The sequence below is a fragment of the Myotis myotis genome, unplaced genomic scaffold (assembly GCF_014108235.1).
Source record: "Myotis myotis isolate mMyoMyo1 unplaced genomic scaffold, mMyoMyo1.p scaffold_m19_p_20, whole genome shotgun sequence".
NCBI classification, from domain to species: Eukaryota; Metazoa; Chordata; class Mammalia; order Chiroptera; family Vespertilionidae; genus Myotis; species Myotis myotis.
In genome coordinates, this window is record NW_023416325.1 from 14,213,510 (window position 1) to 14,229,456 (window position 15,947).

Consider the following 15,947-nt stretch of genomic DNA (forward strand, 5'->3'; position numbering starts at 1 on the left):
CGCTTGCTTTCTACGTCTCAAGGGAGACACAGACTAGCCTATTTACCAATCCTGGGAGGGAGGGCCCTGCCTTAGTCACATCCTTAAGGATCCAATACAAAGGCCTCAATCTCTTTTTCCATTTTAGGCACCCAACCTTGGGAAACCCTGGGAAAAGCTTACCACCAGGGCAGGATGAGGAGGCATGCAAGGTGAGCACAATTTAAATAAAAAAGAAAGAGGAGCCTTCGATTTTAGCGTTCAGACACACCTTAGGTGGGATATTCTGTAGCCATTTCTCAGTTAAATACAGGCAGAATTTCAAAGTGGACATCTTGAAGGAACCTGAAAAGATAAAGAAGAGAGCAGATCTTAATCCTTTCAAAACAATGTATTTTAGTCAAATTAGCAAGTGGTTTTTTTTTTAGTTATAAAAATGCATGCTCACAGTAAAGAACAAGCTAAACAGGACAGAAAAGTGCCAACTAGGAAGCAAACCCAGAGGCCCCTTCTTCAGCTTCCATTTCTATTTCTGAGCCTTATGTTCCTCCCAAGTCTCCTGTGTGGGCGCACACACATTTTAACCCAAAAGGGATAAGATCATACACATAGTACAATTTTCTGTTCTCACTTAATATACATCTTGGCCCTTTGCGACAGCATGGATGGATCTGGAGTGTATTATGCTAAGTGAAATAAGCCAGTCAGAGAAAGACAAACGCCACATGATCTCACTCATTTCTGGAATCTAATGAACACAATAAACTAACATGCAAAATAGAGAGGCTCACAGATAGAGACCAGGCTGACAACTGTCTGGGAGGGGGGGAGGGCGTGGAGTTGGGGGATCGAAGGATTGAGTAAAAAATTTTAAAGAAAAAGTTATGGGCACAGACAACAGTGTGGTGATTGTTCGAGGCGGAGGGGCTAGGGAGAGGTGGAGAAGAGTATGGGAGGGATTAATGGTGATGGAAAGAGAGTTGACTTGGGGTGGACACACAATACAGTGTACAGATGATGTGATGTGGAATTGTGCATATGAAATCTGTATAATTTTGTTATCCAGTGTCACCCCAATAAATTCAATAAAAAGGAAAAAATATATGTATACATATATAACATTTGGACATCTTTCCAAATCACCTACATAGCACTCTATCCTAAGAATGTGCTCGACAGCCAGTTGGCCCGGAGGTCAAATCCCCCTAGTATTAACTACAACAATCAAGGCTTAACTACAACAAGACTGCGCACAAAGACCACTAGGGGGTGCACCAAGAAAGCATAAAAAATGCGGAGACAAAGAAACAGGACAAAACTGTCAATGGAGGATATTGAGTTCAGAACCACACTTTTAAGGTCTCTCAAGAACTGTCTAGAAGCCGCCGATAAAGTTACTGAGATCCTCAAGAAATCTAATGAGACCTTCGATGTTATGATAAAGAACCAACTAAAAATTAAGCATACACTGACTGAAATAAAGAATACTATACAGACTCCCAACAGCAGACCAGAGGACCGCAAGAATCAAGGCAAAGATTTGAAATGCGAAGAAGCAAAAAACACCCAATCAGAAAAGCAAAATGAAAAAAGAATCCGAAAATATGAAGATAGTGTAAGGAGCCTCTGGGACAGCTTCAAGCGTACCAACATCAGAATTATAGGGGTGCCAGAAGATAAGAGAGACCAAGATATTGAAAACCTATTTGAAGAAATAATGACAGAAAACTTCCCCCACCTGGTGAAAGAAATAGACTTACAAGTCCAGGAAGCGCAGAAAACCCCAAACAAAAGGAATCCAAAGAGGACCACACCAAGACACATCATAATTAAAATGCCAAGAGCAAAAGACAAAGAGAGAATCTTAAAAGCAGCAAGAGAAAGAAACTCAGTTACCTACAAGGGAGTACTCATATGACTGTCAGCTGATTTCTCAACAGAAACTTTGCATGCCAGAAGGGAGTGGCAAGAAATACTCAAAGTGATGAATACCAAGAACCTACAACCAAGATTACTTTATCCAGCAAAGCTATCATTCAGAATTGAAGGTCAGATAAAGAGCTTCACAGATAAGGAAAAGCTAAAGGAGTTCATCACCACCAAACCAGTATTATATGAAATGCTGAAAGGTATCCTTTAAGAAGAGGAAGAAGAAGAAAAAGGTAAAGATACAAATTATGAACAACAAATATGCATCTATTAACAAGTGAATCTAAGAATCAAGTGAATAAATAATCTGGTAAACAGAAAAAAAAAAAGAATGTGCTATTTTTTAAACTACTTTCTGATCAATGAACATTTTTTAAAATTAGTTTTTTTCAACTTTTGTTACAACAAAAAACCATGGCAACGAGTACTTGTGTTTGTGTACCTGTTTGATTAGGTGAGACTATCTAAGGACTCATTATTGGAAGTATGACTGGATAGTGGGAAGTTAAGCATCAATTCATATTCCCACCGTCGAGGGGGAGCCTGTATCCACACGCCCTGAGCAAGCAGCAAGGAGCCTTACTTCCCCGACTGGGGCCATTTTAACATCCAGCAGTAAAACAAGTGAAGAGAGAGGGCACAAACTTTTTTGAATTATCATATTGCTTCTCCTCAAAGCTATAAACATAGTTTTGTTTTTTGTTTTTTACTGAAAGTTCACAAAGCAACACAGCTGGCCATTCTAAGAGCAGTTAAAGGAAGAACCCCTACCTTCTGGGATATCCTGGGCAAGACTGAAGGCAATAGCTACCGCCCACTCCGGGTTGACTATCGACAGTAAGTAGGATTCGATGGTCTGAGCAATCTTAGTTATTTCCTTGTTAATCAATGTTGAGGACTTCGCTTGTGGTGACTTCACTAGTTTTGGCTTCAGTTTTTTTTCAAAGACATGCTTGGCGACAGACACATACAGAGTGTCCAAAGAAAACTTCAAAGGAGAAAAAAAGAAAAGTTAAGGCTGGTTGATGGGTGAAAGAAAGCAGCATAAAGTCCTCTCCGCAGGCTCCGACTAATGAAAGGGTAAGGAAACGCCTTACAGAGCTGGCACCTGTTACCTTCATCAGCTTGGAAATGAGCAGCAGTGTCGGGAAGGACTCCTCACTGAGCTCCGTGGCTGGAAAGGAAACAAGGACGGTGGGATTGGCTTAAGAAGAAAGTGTTGGCTACTCAGTGAAATTCGTAAGAAGTTAAAGAACATACAGAGGATTTTCCAGAAGTTCTGTGCTGTGCCAAAAAATATTAGGTGAAAAGGCAGTCTGGTTTGGGCGGCCGATGGCAACGTTATCACATGCTCCAACATATACTGATACTCGAGGTCCACTGGGGGGGAAATTCTCCTGTAGGACTTCAGGTGCTTTAGAAGACTCAAGGCCTGTATCACAAGAGAAAGCATTTTCCTTTGAGATTAAATTAACCCTAAGTGTTTTAAAAATCATCTACCTCTTGACTGGCTGGTGTAGCTCAGTGGTTGAGCGTCAACCTATGTATGAACTAGGAGGTCCTGGTTTCATTGTGGGCTTGGTCCCAGTGAGGGGCATGCAGGAGGCAGCTGATCAATGATTCTCTCTCATCACTGATGTTTTCCTCTCTCTCTCTCTCTCTCTCTCCCTCCCTCTTTCCTTCCCTCTCTGACATTAAAAAAAAATCACCTAACTCTATACCATCATAGATTTCTGTTTCTGAGATGGTACTGTTTTCATCAAGATGATGGAAATCTTTTGTAGTTTTACCTTTAATGTTATTCTTCTAAACTAGTGATGGCGAACCTTTTGAGCTCGGCGTGTCAGCATTTTGAAAAACCCTAACTTAACTCTGGTGCCGTCTCACATATAGAAATTTTTTGATATTTGCAACCATAGTAAAACAAAGATTTATATTTTTGATATTTATTTTATATATTTAAACGCCATTTAACAAAGAAAAATCAACCAAAAAATTGAGTTCGCGTGTCACCTCTGACATGCGTGTCATAGGTTCACCATCACTGTTCTAAACCATAATTAATCTGGTCATGAAAAAAATTATACCATGTAAATCCATGGAAGCCTGTTGCTGGTAGGATGTTTGGTAAAGGAGAGTGTTCCCTATGCTCTCTTCAAATAGTTTGAGAGCTATCTCCAAAACACTTGATTTCATTTTAAATATAGAGGCAGTAGATCTAAAAGTAATCCTCTATATCCTTTACTTCTCTTTGGTTTAGACCTCATATTTCTCAGACTTATATAAACTACCTTTTGAATCAACTCATTCTAATTTTTTAAAAATCCAATTTAAAAAGAAGATATAAAAGCTTCTATGATTAAAATTCAGAAAAAAAACTAAGAAGTTACTGAAAGTACAGAAATAGAATGAGTGAGTCCTAACCCACCTACTAATAGAGAAAAGCTGACTCAAATGTAGGTACCGCATACCTGACCTACCCGCCGCCATAACAAATAGTTTTGCCTTAATTTTTCCAAATCAGTCTGTTACTGACTTCGTTCTCTTAGATTTAAATCGCCTCAGTACAGCAAAAACTGAATTAAGGTAAATGATGAAAATATGGGAAGCACGAAAAAACTTTTTATTTCTGTATCCCTTTTAAAGAAAAGGAACTAGAATAAAACTTGGAGTTTTAAGGAACCTCAAAAGACCGCCCAGTAAGACATCGGATAACTAATTTTTTAAGGATCCAAATAAAGATAAAAAGATAATTAAAAAATATATTTATTATACCTGGTTAATATTAATGTTGGTTATTTTTTCATCGGCTCTTTCGATAACTTTCAGGACAACTTCAACCATTTCATAGTCATAGGGATCCAACTATATAAAAACAAAAATATATCAAAACCAGAGAAGATGGTACCTGGCTGGTAGCTGGTTTTATTCAGTTATGTTCATTAGTACAGAGACTGCAAATACAAAATCTCAGTGCACAGCAATGGTAAATTAGATTATTCTTTAAAAAACATTTTCTCACTTCTAAAATTAGTTCTGTTAGGATAAACATACATGCTTTAAAATGTCTCAAAATGCCTTTTTTGAAAAGCTGGATAAAGCAATGTTGTTTTAATACAGAAAGAGATTCGTACAGGCCTAAAACCCTAAAAAGATAAACATATTAAAATTTTATAATTTTGAAAGATTTTAATATTAAAATTCTATTTCTTCCATTTATGATGGGAAAATTAAAATAGAAGGAAACTGACCTTTTCTTGGAAATGACATAACTAGAGTGTGGCCTCTAAGCAAATGTCTCCAAGGGTTCCATTCCAGCTCTAATCATATACAGACATGAATAATTAATTGGGTGGCATCTATATGTTTATTAAAAGGGAATATTCTCTTTGTTCTTTGTTCCTACTTACACATCATTAGTTTTTTTTCTTCATTTTTTAAATGCCAACCCAAGGCACATGAATAACACTGAACAAAGTGGGAAGATGATCTCTATGGTACCTAGAAATTTTGAGCAAGTTATATATAATTTTTGGCTGAAGTGCAAGCAAAATATAAAACTGAAGTATTTCTTAGAATCTTATTTCCCCTTCCTTCGAACTTCATCCCACCACCAAACTACCTCTTGACCTAAAAATTCCAACTCTCAGATCTCCTAACAAAAATAATTAAACAAGAAGGCAAACATGTATGCATGAAGATATTCATTGTAACAATTTATAGTAAAAAAAAAATTTACAAATAATGTAAACGTTCATCTATAGAGGCCTGATAAAACACAGATTTCATTCCTATTGTGGAATAACAAATATGTATTTGTCAAAAATGAGATAGATGGAGATTTACTGACATTTAATAACAATATAGTAAGTGAAAAAAGAGAGTAACAGGATAATATATTTAGTGTAAGATAGTCACCAAGCTATTAACATTTTTATCTATGGAAGTAGGGTTAAAATTTTTCACTTTTTAGGTTTATACCTTTCTCTCTAGTTTTTCAAAGGATAGGTGCTATTTATTAAAATCTGAACAAAAGGCTGTATCTACTTTTTAAAAAACTGCTGTATTAAGCTATATTAAAAATCTAAAATTACTTCAAAAGTAAAAATTATTAAAATAACACAGGGCTTACATTTCCAATTTGGTCCTATGTAGCTAATTAATTAAGGGGAGAGGGGCATTTAAAATGACCTGATGTGCTCCTTCCACCAGCCCTCTCCCTTAGAGAGAATGCCACTAAGACCACATTCACTTCACCACAACCCTACCTTATGGAGGATCCCACTAAGACTGATGACCAAGTCTTTGGTGCTCGTCAGTAACGGCACCATTTCCAGGGCTTTGGCCAGGAGCCTGGCGTGCTGCTGCGTTGTGGAGGCCGAGCTCGCGTCCCCCTGGCTGTGGCTGGCGTTCGTGTTGTGGAGCAGAGTTTCAATGAACAGCTGAAGAGCTGCATCACAGTTCAGCTGAAAGGTGCTAAGAGAAGTATTCGGTTACACACCAATCCCTGCAAATGCACACGTTTCCATACAAATATCTCCGAAAACTTAAGTCCCTGCTCCTATTGCTGAAATCTAACCCTCCTGTTGTCCAGTCTTTTTTTTTTTTTAATATATTTTATTGATTTTTTACAGGGAGGAAGAGAGAGGGATAGAGAGCTAGAAAAATCGATGAGAGAGAAACATCGATCAGCTGCCTCCTGCACACCTCCTACTGGGGATGTGCCTGCAACCAAGGTACACGCCCTTGACCGGAATCAAACCTGGGACCTTTCAGTCCGCAGGCTGATGCTCTATCCACTGAGCCAAACCGGTTAGGGCCTGTTGTTCAGTCTTATAATCAATCAGCTAATCTACCTGTCACCGGAGTTAACTATTGCCTTTAAAAAAAGATCAAAGGTTATTCTTGCTCTTCCGCCATCTTGGGGCCTGGGGAGGCCTGTTGGCACCAGGACCCCTCAAATGACCAATATGTCTGGAAGGCTGTGGTCCAAGATCATTTTTGTGGCTATTAGCAGGGTCTCTGGAACCAGAGAGAGCGCACAGCTCTTCTTAAAACTGAAGGTATTCATGCTCAAGATGAGACTGAATTCTATCTAGGCAAGAGATATGTAAATTGACGATAATATGCAATAAAAACTGTAAAAATTAAGAGATGTGTGAAAGCTCTTTGAAACTAGTAATGTGCCAGGAAATAGGTCATTCTATTAGAAAACATCTAAGATATAAATTACCAATCATCTATTCCTACTCATCACAGTAAATTTTATCTGTAAGTAACATTTAATCTTTAATTTTTTTCATTCACTTATTAAACTATTTTTTAAAATTCTCCCTAAATCCTACTTTTCACTGATTTTTTTTATTTAAGATTACCTTGCTCCTAAATTGATCTGAGTTAGAAGTTTAATTGCTCAAAAGAATACTCCCAAACTTCCCTGACTGTGGGAGTCATCTGCAGCTCCTATTAAGGATCAGATTCCTGGGCCTTTGCCCAGACCTGCTGGAGAAACACCAGGGAGGGGCCCAGGAATCTGTATTTTTTAAGTCATGTGTCCTAGGTGATGCTTATCATGAGGGGAGTTTGGGAAAACACTTAAAAAGGTGTTATCTCAGGATTTAATCCTGGATTTATTCAGTTTGAGGACGAGCAAAAGAAAACATCAGGCCTAGCCTCTGTGGCTCAGTGGCTGAGTGCTGACCTACCAACCGGGAAGTCACGGTTTGATTCCCAGTCAGGGTACATGCCTGGGTTTTGGGCTGGATCCCCAAACTGGGGTGGCGGGGGTCGGGGGGAAGAGAAACATCAGAGGTCTGGGGACCACAGTAACAACCATCCCTACCACTGTGTTCTCACGGTAAGGATTGCCACAGTTTGTATGGCTAACAGCAAAAATACCATTCAAGTTTTAAGAGTTACCTGCAATATTCCAGAAGGAGGCTTGTGTCCATATCTGTATTCTCCACAAGAGCTTTAATGAGGTCTTTCTTGGTGAGAAAATGTTGCCTGAAAACCGGCTGAAAAGAAATCTAGAAATAAAAAGAGCAAAACAAAAAACTCCACTAAACTGAAATGTATTAGAATAAGGGCACCATTGTGCTGTGCCTTTTTACTATCTTTTTTTTTTTTTTTTAAATATATTTTATTGATTTTTTACAGAGAGGAAGGGAGAGAGAAAGAGAGTTAGAAACATCGATGAGAGAGAAACATCGATCAGCCGCCTCCTGCATATCCCCACTGGGGATGTGCCCGCAACCCAGGTACATGCCCTTGACCGGAATCGAACCTGGGACCTTTCAGTCCGCAAGCCGACGCTCTATCCACTGAGCCAAACCGGTTTCGGCTATCTTTTTTTTTTAATAGAAAAGCATTTTTCTGAGACTCCCCCACTTGTTTTTTTTAGCGCACTACCCAACTTGGCCACCATTCGGAGACTTCAGGTATATTTTGCGGTGGATCCTAAATCTCTCTCAGTCACACTAACTCTTGCCTCTTCATCGGTAAGTTTGGATGTTAGCAACAACAAGTCCCATGACTGCACAGGAGTTACACCCCAAAACACATACCATTTCTGTAGTGGTTACATTCTTGGTAGGTCAACTATTTGCAAATTAAATAAAACATTTTACATTTATAGTACAGAAAACAGGATTTTGTTTGTGTTTGAAAAGTAAAAATAAGGGCCATTTACTTTTCCCTAGTTGGAGTTCTTAAAGCTTACTGCACCTGTACATACATTTAATATTATCTTAAACCAGGTAATAGCAGCACAAAAGTATAAGGCTAAAGGCTAGGCCTGAAATAGTATAAATGTCAATTAATGCTAGACAGATTCCTATAAATGAGAAAGGTAAACAGATGAAAATGATGTCAAGCCTCTTTTAATTTCCTTAAAAATATAGAGAAAAGAAAATGAGACAAAAGGCCTCTACTTCTTTGAAAGCACCAGTGAGTGTACTTAATATATACGTACACACATATAAAACATACATATACATATATACCATATATACATACACACACACACACATTATATATATATATATTTCTCTCCCCAAAAGTAAAGAATGAGATCTTTGAAGTTTTCTAACTGGGTAGATCAGTGACGGCGAACCTTTTGAGCTCGGCATGTCAGCATTTTGAAAAACCCTAACTTAACTCTGATGCCGTGTCACATATAGAAATTTTTTGATATTTGCAACCATAGTAAAACAGACTTATATTTTTGATATTTATTTTATATATTTAAATACCATTTAACAAAGAAAAATCAACCAAAAATATGAGTTCGCGTGTCACCTCTGACATGCGTGTCATAGGTTCGCCATCACTGGGGTAGATATTAGAATGTATGGAATTTTCGGTACCACAGAGAATACTTACACCAAGTTTACCAAGGCGAATACCCCACTGGGCATCAGTACTGAGTTCACGAAATCTGAGCTCCATTTCTGTTTCGTGATAGAGACTGGCCAGCTGAGAGCCCACCAGAGATATTGCCTAAAAAATGAAAACAAGTAAAATTCAACTGCACACAGAATATGTTCCAACACCTTTTAGATGAAAACCAACAATAAAAATCATAACCTTTCTTTGGGCTAATAATGTGACATGCTATAGAATGCTCTGTACACAGTCATTGCTTATACAACATTCGGGTCATTCAGCTTTTGGCATGATGCCATCAATTTAGCCTGGCTTTCCTTCGTAAGAAAAGACCAAGTTGTAGTTATCCTGCAAAAGCAACTCCCCCTTCCCCAGGGCAAATTTTAAAACACACACACATCAAAGAGAAATGTTGCACCCATTAAACTTTGTCCTACAAAAAAGAACAAGGTCATAGCTCAAAGGATTAAAATACACTAGAGTAAACATAAGAAATGAGGTCTATGGCTGCATACAGATTTTAAGAAATAAAACATTGTAATTCTTTTGGTTTAGCAATGCTTAGGACCTGCGTACATTCACCAAAGTGCCACTAGACAAGCAAAAGCTCGTAGAAACCAAGTGAGGTAGTATGACATTCCTTCTGTGAAATCTTAAGATCTGATGGCAAAGCCAACTTCTTTTCCCCCTAAATCTTCAATATTTTTTTTTTAAATATATTTTATTGATTTTATACAGAGAGGAAGGGAGAGAGATAGAGAGTTAGAAACATCGATGGGAGAGAAACATCGATCAGCCGCCTCCTGCACATCTTCCACTGGGGATGTGCCCGCAACCCAGGTACATGCCCTTGACCGGAATCGAACCTGGGACCTCTCAGTCCGCAGGCCGATGCTCTATCCACTGAGCCAAACCGGTTTCGGCTTCAATATTTTTTAAAAATCTATTTTTATTGACTTCAGAGAGGAAGGGAGAGGGAGAGAGACAGAAACTCAATGAAGAGAATCATCGATCGGCCGCCTCCTGCACGCCCACACTGGGGATCGAGCCTGCAACCCGGGCATGTGCCCTGACTGGGAATCGAACCGTGACCTCCTGGTTCACAGATTGATGCCCAACCACTGAGCTATGCCGGCTGGGCTAAATCTTCAATATTTTAAGTATTAACGGTGTGCGCTCCCAGGTCATACCAAAATTTTGTCGTAGTTCTGCCATGCTTTATCGATGAGCTTCCAGAGACTTTCAAACACGTCTTTTTGGGGTAAGAGAGTGCAGTAGCTCAATGCCAAGTCAAGATCCACCAGGCGACAATTGAATACCTATGGGAAGAAAGCACCCAGAGAAGCAAATTCTTCACAATCAAAAGAGAAAATGGGCTCTAAAAGCTCGTCATTAAACTTAATTATAGACCCTATTAAAGAACAAGCGTTTCACACAAGGTTAGTTATTGTAACACAGTTCCAACGTGTTTGTTTAGTTTTAATATCCTTTATCAATAGTATAAGTTTAAGGAAAGCAACTATAAGAATTGTGTTCTAGCACTGGCCAGTTTTAGCTCAGGGGATAGAGCATCGGCCTGCGGACTGAAGCGTCCTGGGTTCGATTCTGGTCAAGGGCATGAACCTCAGTTGCAGGCTCGATCCCTGGCCCTAGTCAGAGTGCATGCAGGAGACAACCAAATTGATGTGTCTCTCTCACATCGATGTTTCTCTGTCTCTCTCTCCCTCCCTTCCACTCTCTCTAAAAATCAATAAAAAAATATCCTTGGGTGAGAATTAACAAACAAAAAAAGGATTGTGTTCTTTATGGCACAGTAACCTTACCTTTTCTTTTGAATGACTATCTCATCACTTTCTTCAAATCCCCTCCCCCTCTTCACTCTTTTTAAAAAATATATACATTTTTATTGATTTCAGAGGAGGGGAATGGCAGAGAGAGATAGAAACATCAATGATGAAAGAGAATCGTTGATTGGCTGTCTGCTGCACACCCCACACTGGCATCGAGCTTGCAACCTGGGCATGTGCCCTGACCGGGAATCAAACTGTGACCTCAACCACTGAGCCATGTGGGCTGGGCTCCCTCTTCACTCTTAACCCGAGACAGCGGAAGCAACCAGAAGAGAGAGAGAGAAAAAAAAACACCCGAAAAAAAAACAGCTTACCAAGAACAAATACTCACTTTGTGCAACAGTGTTGTAGCATTTCCCCTGACAAACGTAATGGCTTTCTCTTTCAATGCCACCATAACTTTCCTTGAATTAACTAACATGGCCTCTCCAAACAGCTTTTAGAAAAGAACAAAAACTTGTTAGGTCCACTTCTATGCATCATTGTGAAAACTTTCATCAATATATGCAAAAAGCACAGGCAATTAATCTATAATGACAGAGAGCTGGGGCTGGGGGAGAACTGACTAGGAAAGGGCAAAAAGGAACCTTTTCAAATATCTAGATTTTCTTTCTTCCTTTCTTTAAAATATATTTTTATTGATTTCAGAGAGGAAGGGAGAGAGAGAGATAGAAACATCAATGATGAGAGAGAATCATTGATTAGCTACCTCCTGAATGCCCCACACTGGGGATTGTGCCCGAAAGCTGGGCATGTGCCCTGAAAGAGAATTGAACCATGACCTCCTGGTTCTAAGGTCAACACTTCACCATTGACCCACACTGGCTGGGCTCAAATATCTAGATTCTTAAATCTGTCTATACCTTTGAGTCTATATCTTTACTTTTTAGCCTATATCTTGATTGTGGTGTTGTTGACAAGGCGAATAAATTGGCTGATAAACTTCAAACGTGTGCATTTTAATTTTGAAAGCTAGACTTCAATGAAATTCATTTTTCAAGAGTTGTTATTTAATAAATAGCAACAGAGTAGTAGCAATGATCGCAATCCCCTGAGACCAGCTCCAAAGGCAAGTTACGAACAGGCAGTTGGTCTTCTAGAATCTGTTCCCCGATGCTGTCAGGTAATAAGTATAGTTTGGGCCACAACAGAACGAACAGCAGACGAGAGTTTTGGCCTCATAGGATCCCTGGCCTCGGAGGTTTCCTCATGTGGAAAATGGAGAGTCTTGGGGTTGTTGCAAAGATTGAATATGAAATGTGTGCAAGGATCTGACCACCACCTGATTCTTAGGGATACTCAACAAATGTTTCTTAAATCTGACGAATTATTGATTTCCTTGTTATAGAGCCAAATAGGAAAATGTGGACCCCAAATGCCTTTGTTTGGCAGTGTTTCTGTGTCACCCAAAGTATTTGTTCTCAAACTGTACCTTTTCACTCAAACTGGCATCCATGAAGTTTGACACAGAGTACTGAAGACAGGTACCAAATGAAAGAACGACAAATCTCAGGGCCAGCTCCCACTGGCTCGATTCCTGCAGGCTCTGAAGCAGGGCGGAGATGGAATTTATACAGGGTAAAAAAGTAAGGCCGTCTCCTGTGAAATGATAAAAGTATTTTAATATTTAGGTATTTTTAAACAAATTAGATCATATTATTAGAAATTGTTTTGAGGGACAGAATTACTTCCTCATTGCAATAATGGTCTCCAACTTAGTAAATGAGAGAGTTAACAATGAGGTTTGATTTACGCCAGAAAATCTTAAAGTCCGCTAGATAATGAGGTATTTTGATTGTGACCTGCCTATTTTGAGATGCTTAAATCATTACCTGAGGAAACCATTTCTCCACTTGGAAAACCAAAATTTATGAACAGCTTCAAAAACTTAAGGCTATAAAGCTAATCACATAGTTTTCTGACCCTTTGAAAGAATAACAATGTAACAGTAATCCTATATAATAAAAGGGTAATATGCAAATTGACCCCAACAGCAGAACGACCAGAATGATCGCTTGACCAGTCACTATGAGGTTCACTGACCACCTCTTGGTTCCTTTCCCCGGCCAGCAAGCTCCCATCGCCCAAAAGGGGGTGGGTGGCAGGGGATGCAGGCGGCACCAGGCCAACGCCGCCACCCTGCCGGTCGCCCAACACACAGAGGGTGACCCACAGCAGAGGCGGGGCCGGTGAGCAGACGGGAATGGCCAACCTCTTGGTCCCTCTCCCCAACCCTCTCCCCAGGCAGGCTCTGATCACCCCATGGCGAACCGGGAACTAGGAGGAGGTAGGGGCAGGGCTGGCTGCTGGCAGCCAGGGAAGATGGCCCTGATCATGGCCCTGATCGCAGGCCAGGCATAGGGACCGTACCCATGCACGCATTTCGTGCTCAGGGCCTCTAGTAAATAAATAACTATATTAAGAACATGAAGTCAGAGTCATATTCAGGATTCCAAGGAATTTCTACATTGGTATATTTACAAAATCATCATACAAAGGTCGCGCATTTCTGATGTCAAATACCTTCACTGACGGAGCAGTATGGTAAACTCGTAGAATCCAGGGGATGTCTCTTGCTTTCTACAAGAGAATAGATTAAATAAAAATCAAGAAAATAACTCTCTCGTGGAGCACATATGCACATCACAGAGACATTCTTTTGTGTCTGGCTTCTTTTGCTCAGCATGATGCCAGGGAGGTTCATCTACATTACCATGTTGTAGTTCTAGTTCCAAACCTCTATAGTTTAAACTCCCGTCAATAAAGCAGAGATACACAGACAGTAAGGCCACGAATGAGATTTACCAGCTAGAGGGACCAATGATGAGATCAGCTCGTAAATCACAGGGAGCACCATCTGCGACTCCAGAACGATCCCATCCTCACTGAAGAAGTCGCTGTAGGACCACTCTTCATATGGGTCTTTGTGTGTTCCAAAAGAAGTCTGAAGACCAAATTGCACAGAAAAGATGCCCATAAGGAAACTCCAAAGCACACAAAACTATCCTCACCAAGTAGAATCCAGAATCAGGGATATTAGAGTCAAATGCAGTTTGATGGTCAGATATGACTACATAGTCTGTTCCTTCTGGTCGATGGCTTATCACAATGCCATTTTATTTTAATATCTATTTAAAATATATTTTTACTGATTTCAGAGAGAAAGGGAGAAGGAGAGAGATAGAAACATCAATGATGAGAGAGAATCATTGATCAGCTGCCTCCTGCAAGCCCCCCACTGGGGATCTGACCCGCAACCCGAGCATGTGCCTTGACCGGGAATTGAACTGTGACCTCCTGGTTCATAGGTTGATGCTCAACCACTGAGCCACACTGGCCAGGCTGACAATGCCATTTTATTTATTTATTTATTTATTTATTTATTTATTTAATTTTAAAATTCTCACCCGAGGATATTTTTCCATTGATTTTCAGAGAGAATGGAAGAAAGTGGGAAAGACAGAGAGAAATATCAATGTGAGAGAAACACATCGATTGGTTGCTTCCTGCACATTCCTGACCAGGGCCCCGGCCAGGGAGAAGTCTGCAACTGAGATATATGCCCTGGACTGGAATTGAACCCAGGACCTTTTGGTCTGCAGGCTGACACTCTATCCACTGAGCAAAACTGGCTAGGGCAACAATGCCATTTTAAATTAAACTGTTAGCCTAAGATAAGGACAATGCTCAGAGGTGCCTTGTCTGAGGCTCAATATTTCCTAAGACTGTGCAAATTAGAGGCAATAAATGTGACTGGAAAAGAGAAGTGGCTTCATGCCCACTGGTCCAGAATAAGAAAATACAAGAGACAAATCAGTATTTGTGTAGACGATGCATGTGACTTAAAAGTGGTGCGTGTGGAGTGGCAGAGCTTTGGCTTAAGGAGAAAATTCAAAAAGCATTTACTTTCATCAGGATCCCCCCGTCGTCCATCTGGCATTGTCTGGAAAGCTCGACGGCCATTAGCGTGTATTTACACAGTTCCAGAGCATCTAGGAGGAAATCTGAAAGACAATCAAGAGAAATCATTAACTAATAGTTCACTTATTTAGAATACTGACAACCTGTTAACAACCACGACTCAAAAATTCTAAGGAAGGCCACAAAGCAGAGAGGTTCCCACATAACCCTAAGTAACACACGTCACAGGTTTTCTTAAGCTTGGCTGGAAAGCAAGACCAGGTATGGGGGTGGGGCAAGGAATTTCACAGTCCAGGAAAGTGAACATCATCATGGTCCGAAATGACATCGTTACTATTTGGTGATGTTTTAAGAATCCCCACAGAGAATGGATCATAATCATCCCTTTGTAAAATGGAGATAAGACCGACCTCTTCTCTCGTGACCGCAATGTCCAATGTAAAGGGGCAGTGTCTGGGAGCTAAGTAGGACATGAACCACAGAAGCTCAAACTCTGTGTAGGACAAATCTTGTCACCTGGACTGCAGATGGTGGCAGCTTGGCACGCGAGGTCATGTATTTCGGAAGGAAGGCTCAGTCCCACCGGTGCCGTCATCGGAACGTCATTAGCCAACATCTGACAAAGCTTCTGACACGTCAGAAACAGCAGCTTCCCAGTGTCCGTGTTGCAGTGATACTTAAACAAGTCTCTTCGGAAGGAAGGAAGAGTTGGAAGTTAGAACACTTATCGAAGGTAAATGCACTTGCCTTTCTTGGATCAATATACAACCACCACCAACTTTTAAAATGACTTCATGGTCTATAGTTCATTTTGTTTCTCAACTTGTTTAGGATACTGTTAGCTGTCAGATGCAAGGTGAGGCTGCCTAACTATGCAGTGTT

The 15,947-nt window shown here is 40.1% G+C and overlaps 1 protein-coding gene across 3 annotated transcripts in view; it reads right to left on the reverse strand.

The window, feature by feature from the left end:
• KNTC1 (kinetochore associated 1) overlaps positions 1 to 15,947 on the reverse strand; it is a 64,972-nt gene that overhangs the window by 13,055 nt on the left and 35,970 nt on the right. For all 3 annotated transcript variants that reach the window (XM_036354010.1, XM_036354007.1, XM_036354009.1), the window contains exons 35-49: positions 15,582 to 15,754; positions 15,051 to 15,148; positions 13,950 to 14,088; positions 13,668 to 13,724; positions 12,577 to 12,743; positions 11,476 to 11,580; positions 10,485 to 10,613; positions 9,292 to 9,408; positions 7,828 to 7,937; positions 6,177 to 6,384; positions 4,684 to 4,773; positions 3,169 to 3,340; positions 3,024 to 3,082; positions 2,680 to 2,896; positions 251 to 324 (exon numbers count right to left, since the gene is read on the reverse strand). In XM_036354010.1, the coding sequence (XP_036209903.1) occupies positions 251 to 324; positions 2,680 to 2,896; positions 3,024 to 3,082; positions 3,169 to 3,340; positions 4,684 to 4,773; positions 6,177 to 6,384; positions 7,828 to 7,937; positions 9,292 to 9,408; positions 10,485 to 10,613; positions 11,476 to 11,580; positions 12,577 to 12,743; positions 13,668 to 13,724; positions 13,950 to 14,088; positions 15,051 to 15,148; positions 15,582 to 15,754 (1,915 nt within the window). The remainder of the gene's footprint in view (positions 1 to 250; positions 325 to 2,679; positions 2,897 to 3,023; positions 3,083 to 3,168; positions 3,341 to 4,683; positions 4,774 to 6,176; positions 6,385 to 7,827; positions 7,938 to 9,291; positions 9,409 to 10,484; positions 10,614 to 11,475; positions 11,581 to 12,576; positions 12,744 to 13,667; positions 13,725 to 13,949; positions 14,089 to 15,050; positions 15,149 to 15,581; positions 15,755 to 15,947) is intronic.